General features: G+C 38.7%; 1 protein-coding gene across 1 annotated transcript in view; it reads right to left on the reverse strand.

The window, feature by feature from the left end:
• Nucleotides 1–434: 434 nt before the first annotated feature.
• LOC118830187 (cytochrome P450 3A24-like) overlaps nt 435–16,830 on the reverse strand; it is a 64,615-nt gene continuing 48,219 nt past the window's right edge. The window contains exons 7-13 of the mRNA XM_036737097.1: nt 15,274–15,422; nt 11,590–11,717; nt 9,440–9,524; nt 8,664–8,824; nt 6,172–6,398; nt 4,010–4,172; nt 435–530 (exon numbers count right to left, since the gene is read on the reverse strand). Coding sequence (XP_036592992.1) covers nt 435–530; nt 4,010–4,172; nt 6,172–6,398; nt 8,664–8,824; nt 9,440–9,524; nt 11,590–11,717; nt 15,274–15,422 — 1,009 coding nt within the window. The remainder of the gene's footprint in view (nt 531–4,009; nt 4,173–6,171; nt 6,399–8,663; nt 8,825–9,439; nt 9,525–11,589; nt 11,718–15,273; nt 15,423–16,830) is intronic.

Here is a 16,830-nt window from a genome sequence, read left to right on the forward strand (position 1 = left end):
GTAGAAAAAGGTACCCAAAGACTGAAGACAAAATCTGGGGTAGTATAATAGGCTCTCTACACCCTGCCATGATCATGTGATTTCTAATGCTACTGTGAAAAAAGGGCAATTTTCGACACATTGCCACATTTGAGCTTCAAAAAAGCCTTGTGAAGTGTGCTCTACAGGTGTTGGCACTCCCATTTTACAATGAGAAAACTGAATCTTTGGGAAGTTGGGAGTTGCACATGATCACATAGTAAGTGTGAGAGGCAGGATTTGAACACAGCATTCTATGCATTATATAACATGGCCTCTCTAACAGAATATATTTCACATGCATTTTCATAGACAATTTTTATTCTTTTTCTTTATATTTGAAAGGAGTTAGGAGAGTGATGAGAGGGTGAAGTAGAGTTAAGGGTCTTCTTTCTGTGCATTCAAGTCCTTGTTTTCTATTGCTCCGCATTAAGGCTTGTTCTAGGAACAAGCTTCAGCACAACTGGCTTCTTGGGCTTCATAAAACCCTTTGTGTCTAATTCCAAGGGAATCTGTAGAGGAAAACAAATGGAATGTACTGAATTACTTGATTCATTCAACAAGCATTTATTAAGTGCTTACCAACTATATGTAAGGAACTAGAGAAGCTAAGGATGTGTTTCAACAATCCGGCTAGCAGCTGCTGTGGGGGTGTAAAACCAACAACAACCAGGACACAGAATGCTGCAAAAGCCCAGTTCCTTTTGATCTGCTTTACTAAGGAAAGCAACATTAAGGGGTTAACAATCTTACTTTTATCCAGCATACAAATATCATTCACTTCGTTCAGGGGAAAAATCCAGCATCCTGAACTTCAGAGAAAATACAATCAAATTACAAACAGACCAAATACAATTCATAGTTACCAACATCTGAGTTCAGCCGGGGAGCATGACAATGGCTGGCTCAGAGTCACGCATCACTACTGCTACAGCTCAGAGCCATGAAAAAAGAAAGCCAACCCCTGGTTTTATATATCTTGTTCAGGGTCAAAGGTGAGTCACACATGCGACTCACCCGCGTGACCTAAAATCATCACAAAAATGCGACTTATACCCATGTGGTCTAAAAGCCTCTGATGTCACAAACATGTCACTCAAACCCATTTTGATTGCCAATACAATATGCTAGCATATGTGAGGAGCTAGGAAATGCAAAGACCAAAACTTAACAATCCCTGCCCTCAAGGAGTTTACATTCTATACATGTTCATAGAAAGATAAATAGATATGTACATATATACATATATATATACACATACACACATATACATAATACATATATGTGGGGAGAGAGACAAAGATATATATATATATGTATACAGACACATACGTGTGTGTTTATGGACACACGGAAAAAAATATGAAGTGATGTCAGTGGTGAGGACACAAATAACTGGAGGAGGGGGATTAGGAATGCCCTCAAGTAGGAATAGTATTTGTGATAAACCTGGAAAGAATCTAGGGAGGTAGAAGTGAAGAGGTTGTACATCCCAGGAATAAAAAATAGCACGTGTGACAGACCTGGGTAAAGGTATGTGGTACCATTTCTCACTGGCTCTGACGTGAAATTTTCAGAATTTATACCTCAGAAATCATCAATCAGGAATTGATTTATTGTTTTGGTGATGTTCTAGACTTAAGAAAGTGTTATTAATGTGGTCTAAACTTAAATGCTTTCTGCCTCCCTTGCCCACCCAGTTATTAAACATTTCAGAGCACGCTGCTCTGTTACTATACAAGGTGTCCCTAAAGTCTGGACACATAGGCAAAAATGCATATTTTGAAATATTTGGAATATTAACAGACCTTACCCTCCTTGGCTTCTTTTTCTGGGGTATGCTAAAGGAAAAGGTGTACTCAATGAAAATCACAGATGCAACATGATTGAACCCATGAAGAGTGAATGTGCTAAAATTGAGGGCAATGTGGAGTTACTGCATCACGTTCATGTAAATCTTGCAAAGTGCATCAACCTTTGCATCACAAATAATGGAAATCATATTGAAGATGTTATTTGTTAACATTCCAATTAAATAAAATGTTGAAAATTTCATTCATTTCATGTCTTGAAAATATGCATTTTTGCCTGTGTGTCCAGACTTTAGGAACACCCTATACAAACACGGCTTGAGTAAGCTGCATGCAGTAGAGGACTCAGGGAATGAAGCCATTACCAGGTTGGAGACTATAGGCTAATTACAATAACAATAACAATTATGATGACAATTATACGTTGTTATATATTATATATTGCATTTATAATAATGACAATTAGAACTGACATTTACATAGCATTTCAAGGTTTGCGAAATGCTTTACAAACATCCTTTCATTTGAGTCTAATGACACCCTTGCCTGTATGGTTCCTTCTACCTCTGAACCAATGTGTTCAAATTCAAATAGAAACTGGGGGCTACTAAACCACATATGAGGATACCTGGTGGCTGCATATAGACTTACGTTTCAAGCTATAATGTGATCCAAGCTTTATTGAATTTTTATTCCTTTTGCTAAATGTTTCACAGCTATGCTTTAATCTGAGCTATATATACATATATAACTATGCACATATATATATATAACTATGCACATATATATAAGTGTATGTGTATACATATATACATGTATGTGTATATGCACACATATATACATATAAATATATACAAATTCATTTTGTTAAATATTTCCTAAGTACATTCTAATCTTGCATTCAAAAAGAGCATTATGGGTTGCATGGACCCTGTGTTTGATACCTATGCTCTTAACCCCTCTGACTTGAACACTATTCTCCCCAGACAAGAGAGCCCAGCTGCTAGGAAAAAAAACCTTCAAGAGAAGGTTTCTTGTGAACAATCTATGACTATGGTGTTATAGGTCCTCTCCAGTTCTAAATTTCTATTCAATTCAATCTGACAAATATTTTTTTTATTCAGCTGAATACCTACTATACATATGGCACAGTACTAGGCACTTATGGGGAACCCAAAGATGATGATTACTCCTTCTCTCCATCAAGAGCTTATTATCTAGTGCACAGGATAAGACAAGTACAAAAACTTTGCTCTAAGAGAGTATGGGATATTTGCCATGAAAGCAAAACAAACAAAATTATTAGTGTGTGTATATGTGTGTGTGTGTGTGTGTGTAGGTAGGGTAGAGTGTGGTTATCAGGGAAGGTTTCATGAAGGAGGTAACTGGTTAAGAAGCCTTGAAATATTGGTGCCATTTCAACAGATGGGGCCTCAGAGGAGGGAACCAGGAGAAAGGAATTCCAGGTAAAAAGCTTGGCATAAGCAAATACACAGAGGTGGGAAAACACAGGAGGGGTCTCAAGAATGTCGATTAATCACATTTGACTTCAGTATAGAGGAGTAGTGAGGGATAAGTCTGGAAAGACAGAATGATGCTAGATTGGGGGCCTTGAAGGTCAGACCAAGGAATTTAGACTCAGTTTAGTAAGCAGTGGAGAGCCATCAAAGTTTTTCAAAGAGGGAATTTGCTATTGACCATTTAACAAGAGCCTTAATAGCTCTAACAACTCAGAATAAGAAGTAAGGAGAAATAGGGTGTAGGGGTCCCTTCCAACCAACAATGAGACAATTGATGGTGAGTAATTATAATGACCAAGAGAAAAGCACCTGCCTTCATCCACTGGAAAGGCTGCAAGCTGTAAGTATGGAACGTTGCATATATGGTCAGAGGTGATTGATGTCAGTGTTTGTGCTAAATTGTTTTCCCTGACCTTCAATCTTTGCTACAAAGGAATGTTCACTGGATGGTGGGGTATATTTGGAGATGAATTCAATATAAAACAAAAGGCATCAATAAATATGGAAGCATTGAGTACATAAAATAGGGGAACTAAATGTCCCTAAAGGAGCGTGCATCACTTGCTATATTGACTTAGCCTATCGAATACTAAGTCCAGAGATCCTGAATTAAAACCCCTTAAAAATCTATTTGCAAAAAGAGATCAAGATTTCCCTCACCGGGGTTTCTTTGCAGGGCTGCAAAGTGAAATTCTGTAAGAGCATGACCAGGGCAGTCTTCATGGTCAGCATTGCAAACCTCATTCCAATGCAATTCCGAGGACCAGCTCCAAAAGGAAGGAATACATATGGGTCAATGGATTTTCTTCCTTCTCGATCAAACCTGGTCCCAAAGAATAAGGTGAAGACAAAGGCTAAGAGAAGGTAAAAACCTACTTGGTCTTCAAATTGGATCCAAACTCCATGGACGTTTCCTTTGATATTCTCTCTTTCCCTTCCCCTCCACATTTAGAGGATTCATCAACCATACCAAGACCCATCTGGAAATGATGTTTACCCAAGACTAGCAGATGTGGTCTTTCATTTGTAGGAAGACTGGACCCTGAGCTTGGGAAGCTTTAGGGCCTAAGAGTGGAGAACATAGGATGACAGAGCTGCAAGGGACCTTACACCTTACCGTGGTCTAACAACCTCATTTTACGGAGGATGAAACTAAGCCCCTCACGCCCAGAGCTAAATGACTTGTCCAAGGTTATACACCCAGTAGGTGACAGAGCCTAGATTCAAATCTAGATCTTCCAACTCCAAACCCAAGATTCTTTCCATTTTACCATGGACTATATGCGTAAGAAGTTCTTGGGGTCACATAAGAATGAAGTTCCCTGGATTGATATTGGTGAGGAGAGCAGGATACCACAGCTCTCCCTCCAGGACAGGCAATCTCTATGATTGCTGACAGGAATATCCATGGTTTAAAAAAATTTAAAAACAGGGGAAATTTGGATTAAAGCAAACATCAAAGCAATTTTGAAGGAGAGAAGGCATTGGTACTACATGGAGCTTGAGCGGAAGGGGAAGGGATGCACACTTTTGTCCCCACCCTTTCAAATATAGCCATATATATAAAAGAATCTAAGGTCTTTCTTGATACCAGCTTGTGGAACTACCTCCTTCTCTAAATCTTGTGGTCTCCCTGCAGTTCTAGCTGCCTGGTCTCCCTTTTCAGCAGCATAAAGCTCAGGACAATTCCCCTAGTTACATACTGTAGGGAAGGCTCTCAAAACCATTGTCCCCTGTCACAATGCAACCTGGGTTAGTTTTAGGTATAGACTTGGCTGTTAAGCACAGGGAGGTGAGTCCTGATTCAGCTATCTCATGAAAGGCCAGAATTCCTGGCTGTGCTGTTTATTTATCCAATATGAATGTACTCGGTGAAAACCTGTTTGAAGGAAACATAGGCACATTTATAAGGCAAGTTTTATAATATCTCTGGACTGGGAATCAGCCTACCTAGATTCAATTTCCAGTTCTTCCTTTTACTAATTAATAATAATAACAACATATTACTATTATTATTATTGTCAACATAGCATAGAGAAAAGAGAGAACCTCAGAACCAGGAAGACCCAGGTGTATGTTGCTCTTCTCACGCACTGGTTGTATGACTGAGCAAGTCTTTTAACATCTCAAAGCTCTAGGCACTCTAATACATTAAATTTCTGAGAAGATGCCTACCTGCATTTAGTAAAGGCAGTTCTTTATACCAGTGAAATCATAGGTCCAGTCCTCATCCTTACTATCATCATGATCAGTATTGTTAACATGTGGATTTGTACAGAGAAGATACTGACCTTTGCCCAATCATGAGGGCTTGTCCCTGACTGAAGCTACACTTAATACCACTGCTACAACACACACCTGAGGCTTCTAAATCTTGCTCAGCTCCCTGCTGCCAGGATCTCTATTGTCATCACTGGTTCCTGCCTCATTTGTCAGGTTTTGACCCCACACTGATATCAGAATAAGACTTTCTCACAACCATATATGGGAAATTACATTTTATTTTCAACACATCTTTACCCTTCTTGTTGATGATTTGCCTGGCCTTGGGCCAGTATCCCCATGGCTCTGGTTTTAATATCATGCTCTAAACCCCTCTGTGTTACAGCTGCACAAAGCCAGTCTCATTGTTTTCTTCAATGCAGTTAATTAAATTCCATGCACAGTATATGGCCCTATATCAAAAAGGATCCCTGGCTGGAGATGCTGGGGTTAACCATGCATGATCCACATTTCATAGAAGTATCCAGATTACCTTTTCCTGATAGTCTCAACAAGTGGCCCTCTAAAGTTAACCATCCCCTTGTTTCCCCTTCATGTACCTTTCAGGACGGAACTCTTCAGGTTCTGGCCAGTACTCTGGGTCATGATGCAAAATATGGACAGGGACCATCACTACTGTCCCCTTGGGAATGGTTATCCCATTGATCTCAGCAGTTTTCTCACAAACTCTCTCCAGGCGTCCTCCCAGGGGGAAGAGCCTGAGTGTCTCATTCACAACCATGTCCAGATACTCCATCTGGAGGATGGTATCATAGGCGGGGACTGCCTAAGGGAAGAAGTCAATATTTGTAGAAATTAAATCCATCTGCAAATATCTATCAGATGCTTACTACATGCAAGACAGTGCTCTAAGAACAATGATGGGCACCCAATGGATTAATCTAGTCTGATTATTTTAATAAATAAGGACTCATTTGGCAGCTAGGTGGTATAGTCAAAAGAGTCTTGGACTTCAAGTCAAAAAGATTTGAGTTCAAATCCAGCCTCAGACACCTACTAGCAAAGCACTAAATCTCTATATGCCTCATTTTCCTCATTTGAAAAATGAGGATGAAAATGGCATCAACCTCCCACATTGTCATGAGGATAAAATGACATACTGTTTGTAAGGCATTTGGCAAACCTTAAAGTGCTACATAAATGGCTCTTTATGGAAGCAAGAGCCAACCATGGTTTCAAGCCTGGGGCTCCTGCTTTGGGAGATACTAAGTATCTGAAAATATAGTTCAAACCCATAAGGAATTAATAGTGTATGATCATTCCTAAATGAGTGGCATTCATGCTAAATACTAGCCTGTCACTGTTAGAATAGATATTTGCTTCCAACCTCAGTGCAGTCATAATAGCACATCATGGATATGGTGGTTGGATCCAATATGACTTTCTTTCATTCATAATTCTCATATTGATTCATTGACCTTCCATTCATTCTTGTCTTTTCCTTTGATCAAAACACAAACCTTGAGTATATTCGTGGCTGGAGAGATGATGAAATTCTGAAATCATCCATTCTATCAGCTTTGAGGGAATGTTTTTTGCAACCTCTTGCTATATTTGAATAAATGTACCTTAAAAGGTCATCAGTTCAGACACAACTAACTTGGAAATTGTAATACTTTGGACAAAGAGTAAAGACAGTGCTTACCTGTGCAATTTCTATGAAGGAATGAGTTGCTAAGCAAATGAATGGTGTAAAGAATTTTAAGGAAAATGTTTGAAATCGCTGGAGAGAACAAATAATTTTCAAATAATTTAGAAGCACTAATTTACTTACAATTGCTGTGCTAATTATGAATCACTATCTGGTTATTAAATATTCCCTCCTAGGACCTTCACTGGACAACACTGCTAGCTTATTAGTAATTAATACATACATTGCAAAGAAATAAAATTAATACTTCTTGGAAAATAGGCACTCAGATTGATTTTGCACCCCTTGGTCTGCATCAGTAAGGCTTTAGTGCTTTGAGTTAAGCAGACAACACTGATACTACACATTTGCTATGGCAGATAGGATTGCATTGGGTGGTTCTCATTTGGAGCACAAGAGAACTTTTGGCTTATTTCTCTATCTCTTTTGCATCAATTTCTAGGAAACATGCTTTTGTTTGTTTGGGGGGGTTGTTTTGGGTTTTTTTTGTTTTGTTTGTTTTCTTTTTTCCCCAGGAAGGACTTTGCTTTCTTTCCAGCACATGCTAGATACCCTCCACCCTCTGTGGCTTCATATCTTCTGTAGTCTTTGTAATGTCACTTAGTCCTCGGTTAGCAATACACTTGAACTGTGTAATTCCTTATTTCCCTCACCAGGCCTGGTTCATAGTGGCCTTCAATAAACAGTCCTTTGTTACTAAATGTTTATTGGATACAGTTAATTGATTTCTTTTGTCCACTGACAGGATAAACATGTCTTCTCCATTGCTAGTCTTGGGAAACTCTATGTTATACAGCATACTTAGAGGCTTGAGAGGCATCATATAAAAGTAGCCGTAGACTAGATTTTGAATCTACAAAAACTTGAGTTCAAGTCTCCACCCTGACACATACTGGCTGTGGGACCCTGGGCAATTTATTTAACCTCTCAGGCAGCTCTCTGTGACTATAGTTTGTAGTGAACGTACTGACCTACATGGGCAGAGGAAGTTCCTCCCTAGAATCTCTATTCACTAGTAATATACCATTGAAATGAGAGGTTCAATGCTTATCCTTCCCCTGCTTAGACTGAGTTCAATTTTAAGACACAATAAGAATTATTAACCTTGGGAGAATCTGTCAATACTACTAGCCTAGAAGGCAAGGGAGTGAGGGAGAAGAGGTGTCTTTGCATTCCTATGTTATTGACCTTTTCATCCTATTGTATTTAAGAGGACAGAGGGAGGAAGAGATAGACAGACAGACAGACAGAGACAGAGTGATAGCTGTTCCCCCATTCTGGTTAAATAAACAAACAATATACCCTTATTGCATACAAGATACTTCTCAAATTGAGTCAATTAATTAAATTCAGTAAATAAACGTTATTTGTCCTTTTTACCTTGCTGGGTAGAGTACTGTCTATCTCTTCATGCAGTTTCTTCTGGATTTCAGGATGGGTGGCCAAGTTATAAGAAATGAAGGTGAGGGTTGTGCTTGTAGTTTCATAGCCAGCAAGAAGAAAGGTAATGGCCTGAGCCATAATCTCCATTTCAGTCAGAGCTTTAGAGAGAGAACCAAATTATAAATGTGAGAGAAAAGCAGTCAATGGTCAGGACCCTGGATAGTACCCAAATTCATAGACAAATGGAAATATTTCACTCTAGGTCAAGGGTGGGTGCAGCTTTGGTCATTGACTGGTCAAAACAAAATGTCATATTAAATTTATTGTGCCTCCCTAGTCCTTGTAAAATGTCCATCTGACATCCAAATTGTAAGCTGAATCTTATTGGTTGCTGATGGAGGCTTTATGAACTCATTCAGCTGAATGCAATAGTATAACAATGATCTGGTGAGGATTTCTGTAATGGGAGGAAAACAACAAAAATTCATAGAATTCTGAAGCTGCATGGGGTCAACATCCCCAATTATTACAGGAATAGATTGTGGGTCAGTCTAGTGAGTTTGCCCAGAGTTACACAGCTACTAATAAATCCAAAACTAGGATTAAGATCTCCAGACTCTAAAGCCCATATTCTTTAGAAAAAAATCTTTTGGCCTTAAATTTTGCATCAATAATACTTATTTTGAAATGACGAATTGACTATGATGGACTATTATTAGAAACACTGAGCTTATCCTTCTGTTCATATTCAGAAACTCTTATCATGACATTACCCTTTGGAGAGTTATTTATCTCCTTAGATCCAGGGTCATTTGTGGCCTGAGAATCCATCATTAATTGCAGGAAGTCCATGTGATCCTGGGAACAGAGATAGGTTCAAAAAAGTGAAAATCATATTGAAGTGACTAAAGTCATGTAAGCTATATCATTCTTTCTATGAGCACCATCTTTTTGTGTGACCCAATCATAAAACTTTTATATTGAAAAGGTTGATAGAAGAAAAGACCTGTGTTTCTTAGAGATTTCCAATACATGATATACCTGAGGATTCACTAAATCTTGACAAGGAGAAGACACTCCCCTTGCCCCACCCTCCCCTCAACATCACATTTATATTTTCCCTGGTGCAGTCCTCTCTCTATCCATACCCTAATAGAACTTAGCCACACAGTGCTGGCTCAAGGCAAAGCCATAGTGTGAATAAGGTTTGTTTCTCAGCTCCCATCCCTCTAGCTCATCTTCAAGCCCTTCACATGCCTTACACTCTTTCCTATACATCTTTATCAAAATATACACTTAACCTACTTTCATGCTGGAAAAGATCAAACAAACTAATTCATGTTTAAGTGTTAACAGCTAATCACTCCTTCAAGGAATGGGTAGCCAAGTTAGAAGAGATGAAGATGAGGATCATACTTGTAATTTGGTAGCCAGCAAAAAGAAAAATAACAGCCTTGGTGGAAATCTCAATTTCAACCAGGGTTTTCAGGAGAAAGCAATTAAAAAGTGAGAGAAATGTAGCCAATAGGAGGACCTTGGAGAGCCCCCTTGTTCACAGTCAGAAGGAAAGGGGGAAGAAAGGGTAAGAGAACAAGAATTTATTAAGTGTCTACTATGTGCCAAGGCACTGTGCTGAGATTTACAAATATTATCTTAACAAATATTTCATTTGGCGTCTTTCATGTATTACAGTTTGAATCATGTTAATTGATGCAGAGTGAAGTAAAGAAAACCAGAAGAATTTCTACTATGTATAAGTACTTCTACTAAAATACCAAACACTGAAAAAGTGAAAAACTTTCCAAGGTTTAAGATCCGTAATCAGTAAAATGACCAACCATGATTCCATGTGTATAAAGAGATGTAGTTTTGAACATGGCCCATACGGGGATTTGTCTTCTTGCCTATGCATGTTTGTTATGAGGTTTTTCTATTTCAAGTGGGGAGAAAAAGAGGGTAAAAATCGAAAGCTTATTATTTGAAAAATATTTTAAAAATTATTAACACAAAGTTGTAAGTTAAAGAATGAATCTCGAAAGGAATGATTTTGGATGGCAGTAACAAGATGTAAGTGTGGTATTCTTCCTAGTTCTCCTCACAACTCATGCCCCAGCATGGCATAACTTTCCTAAGAGAATCTTCTCCATTTTCACCTCATGCAAAACCTTGAGATGTGTAGGGAAGCACAGATATTGAATTAAAACTCTGATTATGAAAAAGACATGGCTGGGATTGGTAGCAGGCCCAGATGGGACTCCTAAGGACTTTCAGGACTAATAATTTCCTTTCTGCCTCCCCTCTGTCCTTTGCTTTATGCTACTGACTAGTACAGTATGAGAGTTACGTTTGATTGACAGCAGAGTCTAATGAAGATTTTCTCTGTCTCTGTCTCTGTCTCTCTCACAGACACACACTCACACATGCACACGCACACACGCACACACACACACACACACACACATACATACACACATGACACACAATCATAGCTCTGGAGAAGATAGGTAACCTGCCCAAGATCACATAGGTATTTAGTTATTAGCAGCTTGCAGAACAGAACCCCGGTCTCTTTACTCCCAGGCATACTTGAACACTCCATTTTCTTTTACATCATAAGACTACCCAAACTGAACATGCCTCCTCAGTTCTTTTCAACTCCATAACCTGAGCAGCCATGTTGATGCTTCCCTAAATACCAGATCTGAAACGCATTAATTAAATGGTTCTACCACCCTAGGCAAATCATTTTAAATTCTTGGTGCCTCAGTTTTCTTATCTGTAAAATAAGATAATCGGATTACATAAACTCTAAATTTAGGATCCTATATAAAAAAAAAAACAAAAAAGCATCGTTTGACAATGATGCGTATTAAGGCCAAAATTTCAGCAAAACTGATTTTATATACTCTAGAGTTGGACCTACCTTTCCGTTGCTCTTTTGCCGATCTGCCATGATATGTCGCATTGCATTCACAAGAAAGTCCAGACTTTCTTTAGATAAAAGACTCACATTCATTTTTGCCAATATGGGCACAAGAGAAGGAAACACCACTAGAGAAAATGTCAAAAGAAACCAATCAGTATAATATCAAAAAGGGGAGAAGAGGGCTTTGCAGAGACCCTTTCTAGTGACCATGATGAGACACAGGGTTGAGCAGGAAAAGTGGGAGAAAACACTAGGAAGATCAATATACTGATATCGATCTTAGTTCCAATTCAAGTTATTTAATACTATAGGATCATGGTATAGAAGAACACTGGTTCTGAACCTGAGTTCTAATCCCACCTCTAATACTTCCTATCTCTGTCACCTTAGACAAGTCACTCCCTCTCTTTGAGTTTCAGGTTCTTTGTCTTTTAAGTAAGGGGATTGAGCTAGAAGGCCTTTGAGGTCCCTTCCAGTTATAAATTTATGATGCTAGAATCCTTTGACTTAGGCCAATGAACTGTCTGTATTACTATTAAAAATAACTTCTAATTCCACAAATTTTTCGAATAGTTGGACTGACATTTCATGAGATACAATTCAATGGAAAAAGTATTTATTGTGCAAAACTTTGTGTTAAGCATCTAGAATAAGGGTAACTTTTTATCATATACCCCTTGGACAGCCTGCACAAAACAAAATATAAAGGAAACTAATTACATTGAAATGTAGTAATCAAAAAGTTTTTTAAACTAAGTTCATGAAGCATCTGGTGGCTCAGTGGATATAGCACTAGGCCTGGAGTCAGAAAGACACTAGTTCAAATCCAGCCATAGACACTTTCTAGCTATATGACCCTGGGCAAGTCACTTAACCCCAGATTGCCTGACAAAAAGATCCACTGAATCGCCTGAAGGAAACGACAGACCACTCCAACATCTTTACCAAGAAAACCATGAGGATAGTTGGTCCTTGAGGTTACATTGGACATTACTGATCAACTAAACGGAAGCAAAGTTCATTGACCCCAGATTAAGAATTGCCAGTTTATAGGAGTACTAAGAAGAATAAGACATAGCATCTGGACTACTGCAATAGCCTCCTAATAGGTATTCCCACCTTCCTTCTACCTCCCTATCTTCTAATTCATCTTTTTCACTGCTGTTAAGGTAATTTTCTTTGTATGCTGGTTACTTCTCAGCTCAAACCTCTATAGTTGCTCCCTACCACTTACAGAGTAGTATTCTAACACCTCTATCATATAATGCCCTCCATAATCTGGCACCACCTTACCTATAGAGCTGTTTTTTTTTTTATCTAACTCTCCTCTACAAACTCAACTCACTAGCAAATCTGGACTGCTTTCTATCCCCTGAACATAACATGTGCTATTCCTCTTTTATGTGATTTGCCATGATGCCCTAGTTCTGCCTCTAACATCCTGTCTTTTTCCTTCCCTAGTTAAATTCCTATCCACCCATTAAAGTCCTACTCAAATATTACTTCTCTCAGGAAATCTTTCCTTCTATTCCCAACCAATAAGAATTTTTCCCTTCAGACCATACATACTACTTTGTTTTGTATCTTGTTAGTGCTTGTTGTATTATACTGTATGTGTATCTTATGTCCCAATTAGATGGTAAGTTACATGAAGGCAGGGCCAGTAACTCATAGACACTTCAAATGTCCCTCAGAGTCTAGGAGAAAGACTTATACTATAGGTGCTTAATATGGGAATTGAAATGCACTGAAGAATCTGAAAGGCAATAGGGGAGATATCAGATTTATAGAAATCAAGATAGCTCTAAGTAGAGTACAGCAGTGTCTGTGAGAAGTACAGAGCTCTCAAGAATTCAAAGGGAGATCCTGGTTGAGAAGAATCACAATGAATCGTCTTTGCAATGTTCTGATAAGCAAGTGCATGATGAGAAAGTGAATGTTGGCTTGGAGTTTAGCAAAGAAAAATCATGGAAGCATGCATGGGGGTCTCAAGTTTTTAGGCTAACAGAGACCTAACCATACCTACAGAGAGAAGGGAAAGAGTCCATGAAGAGCCAAGGGCCAAGAGTAAAATATTCTATAAGTTTGGAAAATGAATCTATCAGGCCCTAAATGTTAGTGAATTATCACAGTGAACACTGAATTTGGAGTCAGAAAATCCCAGTTCTTCTTCATCTGTGTCCTTAGGTGAGTCATTTCCGTTCCTTGGCCCATTTTCACATTTCTAAAATGATGATTTCTAGCCCTAAATCCAAGGATCCAATAGATGATTTTTCTAATGAGCCTATCTCCAACCCCAGAATTCTTACTTTCTCTATATGGTGATACCTCTTCTACATGGAAATGACGGTTGCAAAAGCCATGGCCCTGGTCTTGGGTGGTTTATGGGTCCTAAGTTCTAGCCAAATTAGCCTGGCTTTCAATCCATTCCCTGAATTTGGCACTCTCTTTCCCACCTTCATGCCTGTATGTTCCTTGGTTCCCATAATTCACTTCCTCCTCATTTCAATTTCTGAAAATCCTTAACTTCCTGCAAGGCTCAGTTTATGTTACATCCGCTTCAGAAAGCCTCTTCTGGTTACTTTGCCATGTATGTGAGTGATCTCCCTTTCCTCTCATCATCCATATTTATTCATTTAGGAAGCCACTAAGTGCCTGCAATGTAAAAAACTCTATAAAATGCTGGGGACACAGAGACAAAAACAAAACTGTACTTACCTTCAAGAATCTTCTTTTCTATTGGTAGAAATCAACATACACACAGATATTTGACTGGAAAATGTGTACAAAGTAGGTACAAAATGTATATGTTGTACCCCCTGTAAAAGGCAACTAAGTGGCACGGTGAATAGAGGGCTGGTGCTAGAGTCAGTAAGATCTGAGTTCAAATCTGGCCTCAGACACATTCGCTGTGTGTCCCTGGGAAAGTCACTTAACCCTGTTTGCCTCAGTTTCCTCATCTGGAAAATGAGCAGGAGAAGGAAATAGCAAACCATTCCAGTATCTTTGCAAAGAAAACCACAAATATGGTCATAGAATTGGACACAACTAAAATGACTGAACAAAAACATTCCCTTGTAAGATATAAGTTCCCTGAAGGTAGAGACTTGGTTTTGACTTGGTTTTGTTCTTATATCCACAGCACCTCCCACAGTATCTTGCAAAGTAGACCTTTAATAAATCCCTATTAGGTTGTTTTGATTTCCCAATTTGTCAGTCCAAATGTTCTGCCGAAATGCAACTCCACAGAAGTAATGAAAGCTAGCATGTGTACAGTGCTTTATGATCTATGAAGCACTTTGCATATATTATCTCATTTGATTCGCACAACATCCCTATGAGTTAAGGGCTATTCTTGTCCCAATGTAACAGGCTGACTTGACCTAGTCTAAGTCGGGATTTGAAATCAGTTTTTCCTGACTCCAGGTTCAGCACTCTAGCCACTGAACCACCTAGCTGGCTCAGGAAATTGAGGATTGTTCTGTGACATGAGAAGTGTATTCTATTTTTTGTTCTTGGGACACTGCTCTCAAAGGTCTTTAGTTTTACTTGAATACTGGGGCATGAAATACGGCCCTTTCCAACTCTTGAGAAACTTAGTTACTATTGTGGAGCTACAAAAACCCTCAGGTTGGGAGTGAGCACTGCTCTACATGTTTTGATGAGGAATCAATTCCATACCTATTAAAAGGAGCAGAGGGTTTAGAAAGGTGGAAGAGAACAGCTTCTTGATGTGCACAAGGAAGGGGTCATTGGGGTTGTTAATGGAGTCAATGTCCACACCAAAAGAAGTGCTGGTGATGACATCCAAGCTGTAGGCCCCATAGAAACTGCAGAGAGAAAAAGATCTTTTATTTAAAAAAAACAGCTGGTAGGAATTCAAGATTCTCAGATGATCTTTCAAGCTTTTCTTAAGCACCCATACTGTACTAGGGATTTTGTGCTAGGAATTATGCAAGATAGTGAACAAGTATAGCTACTGATGGCTTGAATGCCATGTATACATACACATACGCACATACATGTCTATGTATTAATATACGTGAGTATGTACACACACAAAAACATTTATGTATGTTGATCCAAGGAGGCTAAGAGTCAAGAGGGGTCGGGTTCTACTTACAGTTCTGTCACTATTTAGCTGAATGTCATTAGATAAGCCATTTAACCTTTCTGGGCCTCAGTTTCTTAATCTAGAAAATGAGAAGTATGGACTCAGTGGTCCCTAAGTTCTCTTCTAGTTCTAACTCTATGACCTCATGTCACCGAAAGTTTCTTCCAGGTCTGACATTCTACGATTTTATAATTCTGTGACATGGCATACAAGGTACTATAGATGTGTGAAAGAAAAGTGGAATCTACAATTATTTTGCAGCATCTAAATTATATAAAGATGTAGAAATCCCCACCACTTGGTGGCCTAAGAGTGGAATGTAAAGTGAAATAAAATATTTGAAAGTTATACAAAGATATAGTTGAGTAGATGGTCTTAACTGTTGTAACAGCAACTTACTCTCCTTGGAGAAGAGTTCTTTCACTTTTGTCAAAAAAGACTTCTTTTAGAATTGTAAAACTATTTTCTCTCTGTACTTGAACAGGGAACATTTTTTTATTCCAATAATAGATCCTGATGCTTGCATTCCAAACAATCCTTTTTTCTCCCTTGACCCATGCTCTTCTTCCTCCACCCCTTCTCCCCTTAGTTGCTACAGGATGTTGCTGAGTGGCCGTACATTTCCTCCAATGGGGAGCACAGTACACTTACTAAATGTTTCTTCAATTTAAAAAAATGTGAACTGGATCACATAGATTCATACAGCCTTTTGAAATAATAATAATAGCTGACATTTTTATGTTGCTTTAAGGTCTGCAAAGGACATGCTATGTCTGATCACATTTGACCCATACAAAAACCCTGAAAATTAGATACTACAGGTATTATTATACCTATTTCACAGATGGGGAAAGTGAGGATTAGCGATATAAGGTGACTGGTCTAGGGTCACCAAACTAGTACATGTCAGATGAGGGATTAAAACTTAAATTATGTCTAGCATGATTGTAAGCCCAGTGCTCTTTCTACTCTACTCCAAATTGCCTAAGATAGTCATCTGTGGTGGGCCATAAGAAAAGTGCTCTGAAATATACCAAAATATGTCCCTTACGCAAAGCTTCATAAAAGGAGACAGGTTTTACAGATTAGAATTATGTAGAGTCACTTCAGACACCTGCTCTGTC

The sequence above is a fragment of the Trichosurus vulpecula genome, chromosome 1 (assembly GCF_011100635.1).
Source record: "Trichosurus vulpecula isolate mTriVul1 chromosome 1, mTriVul1.pri, whole genome shotgun sequence".
NCBI lineage: Eukaryota > Metazoa > Chordata > Mammalia > Diprotodontia > Phalangeridae > Trichosurus > Trichosurus vulpecula.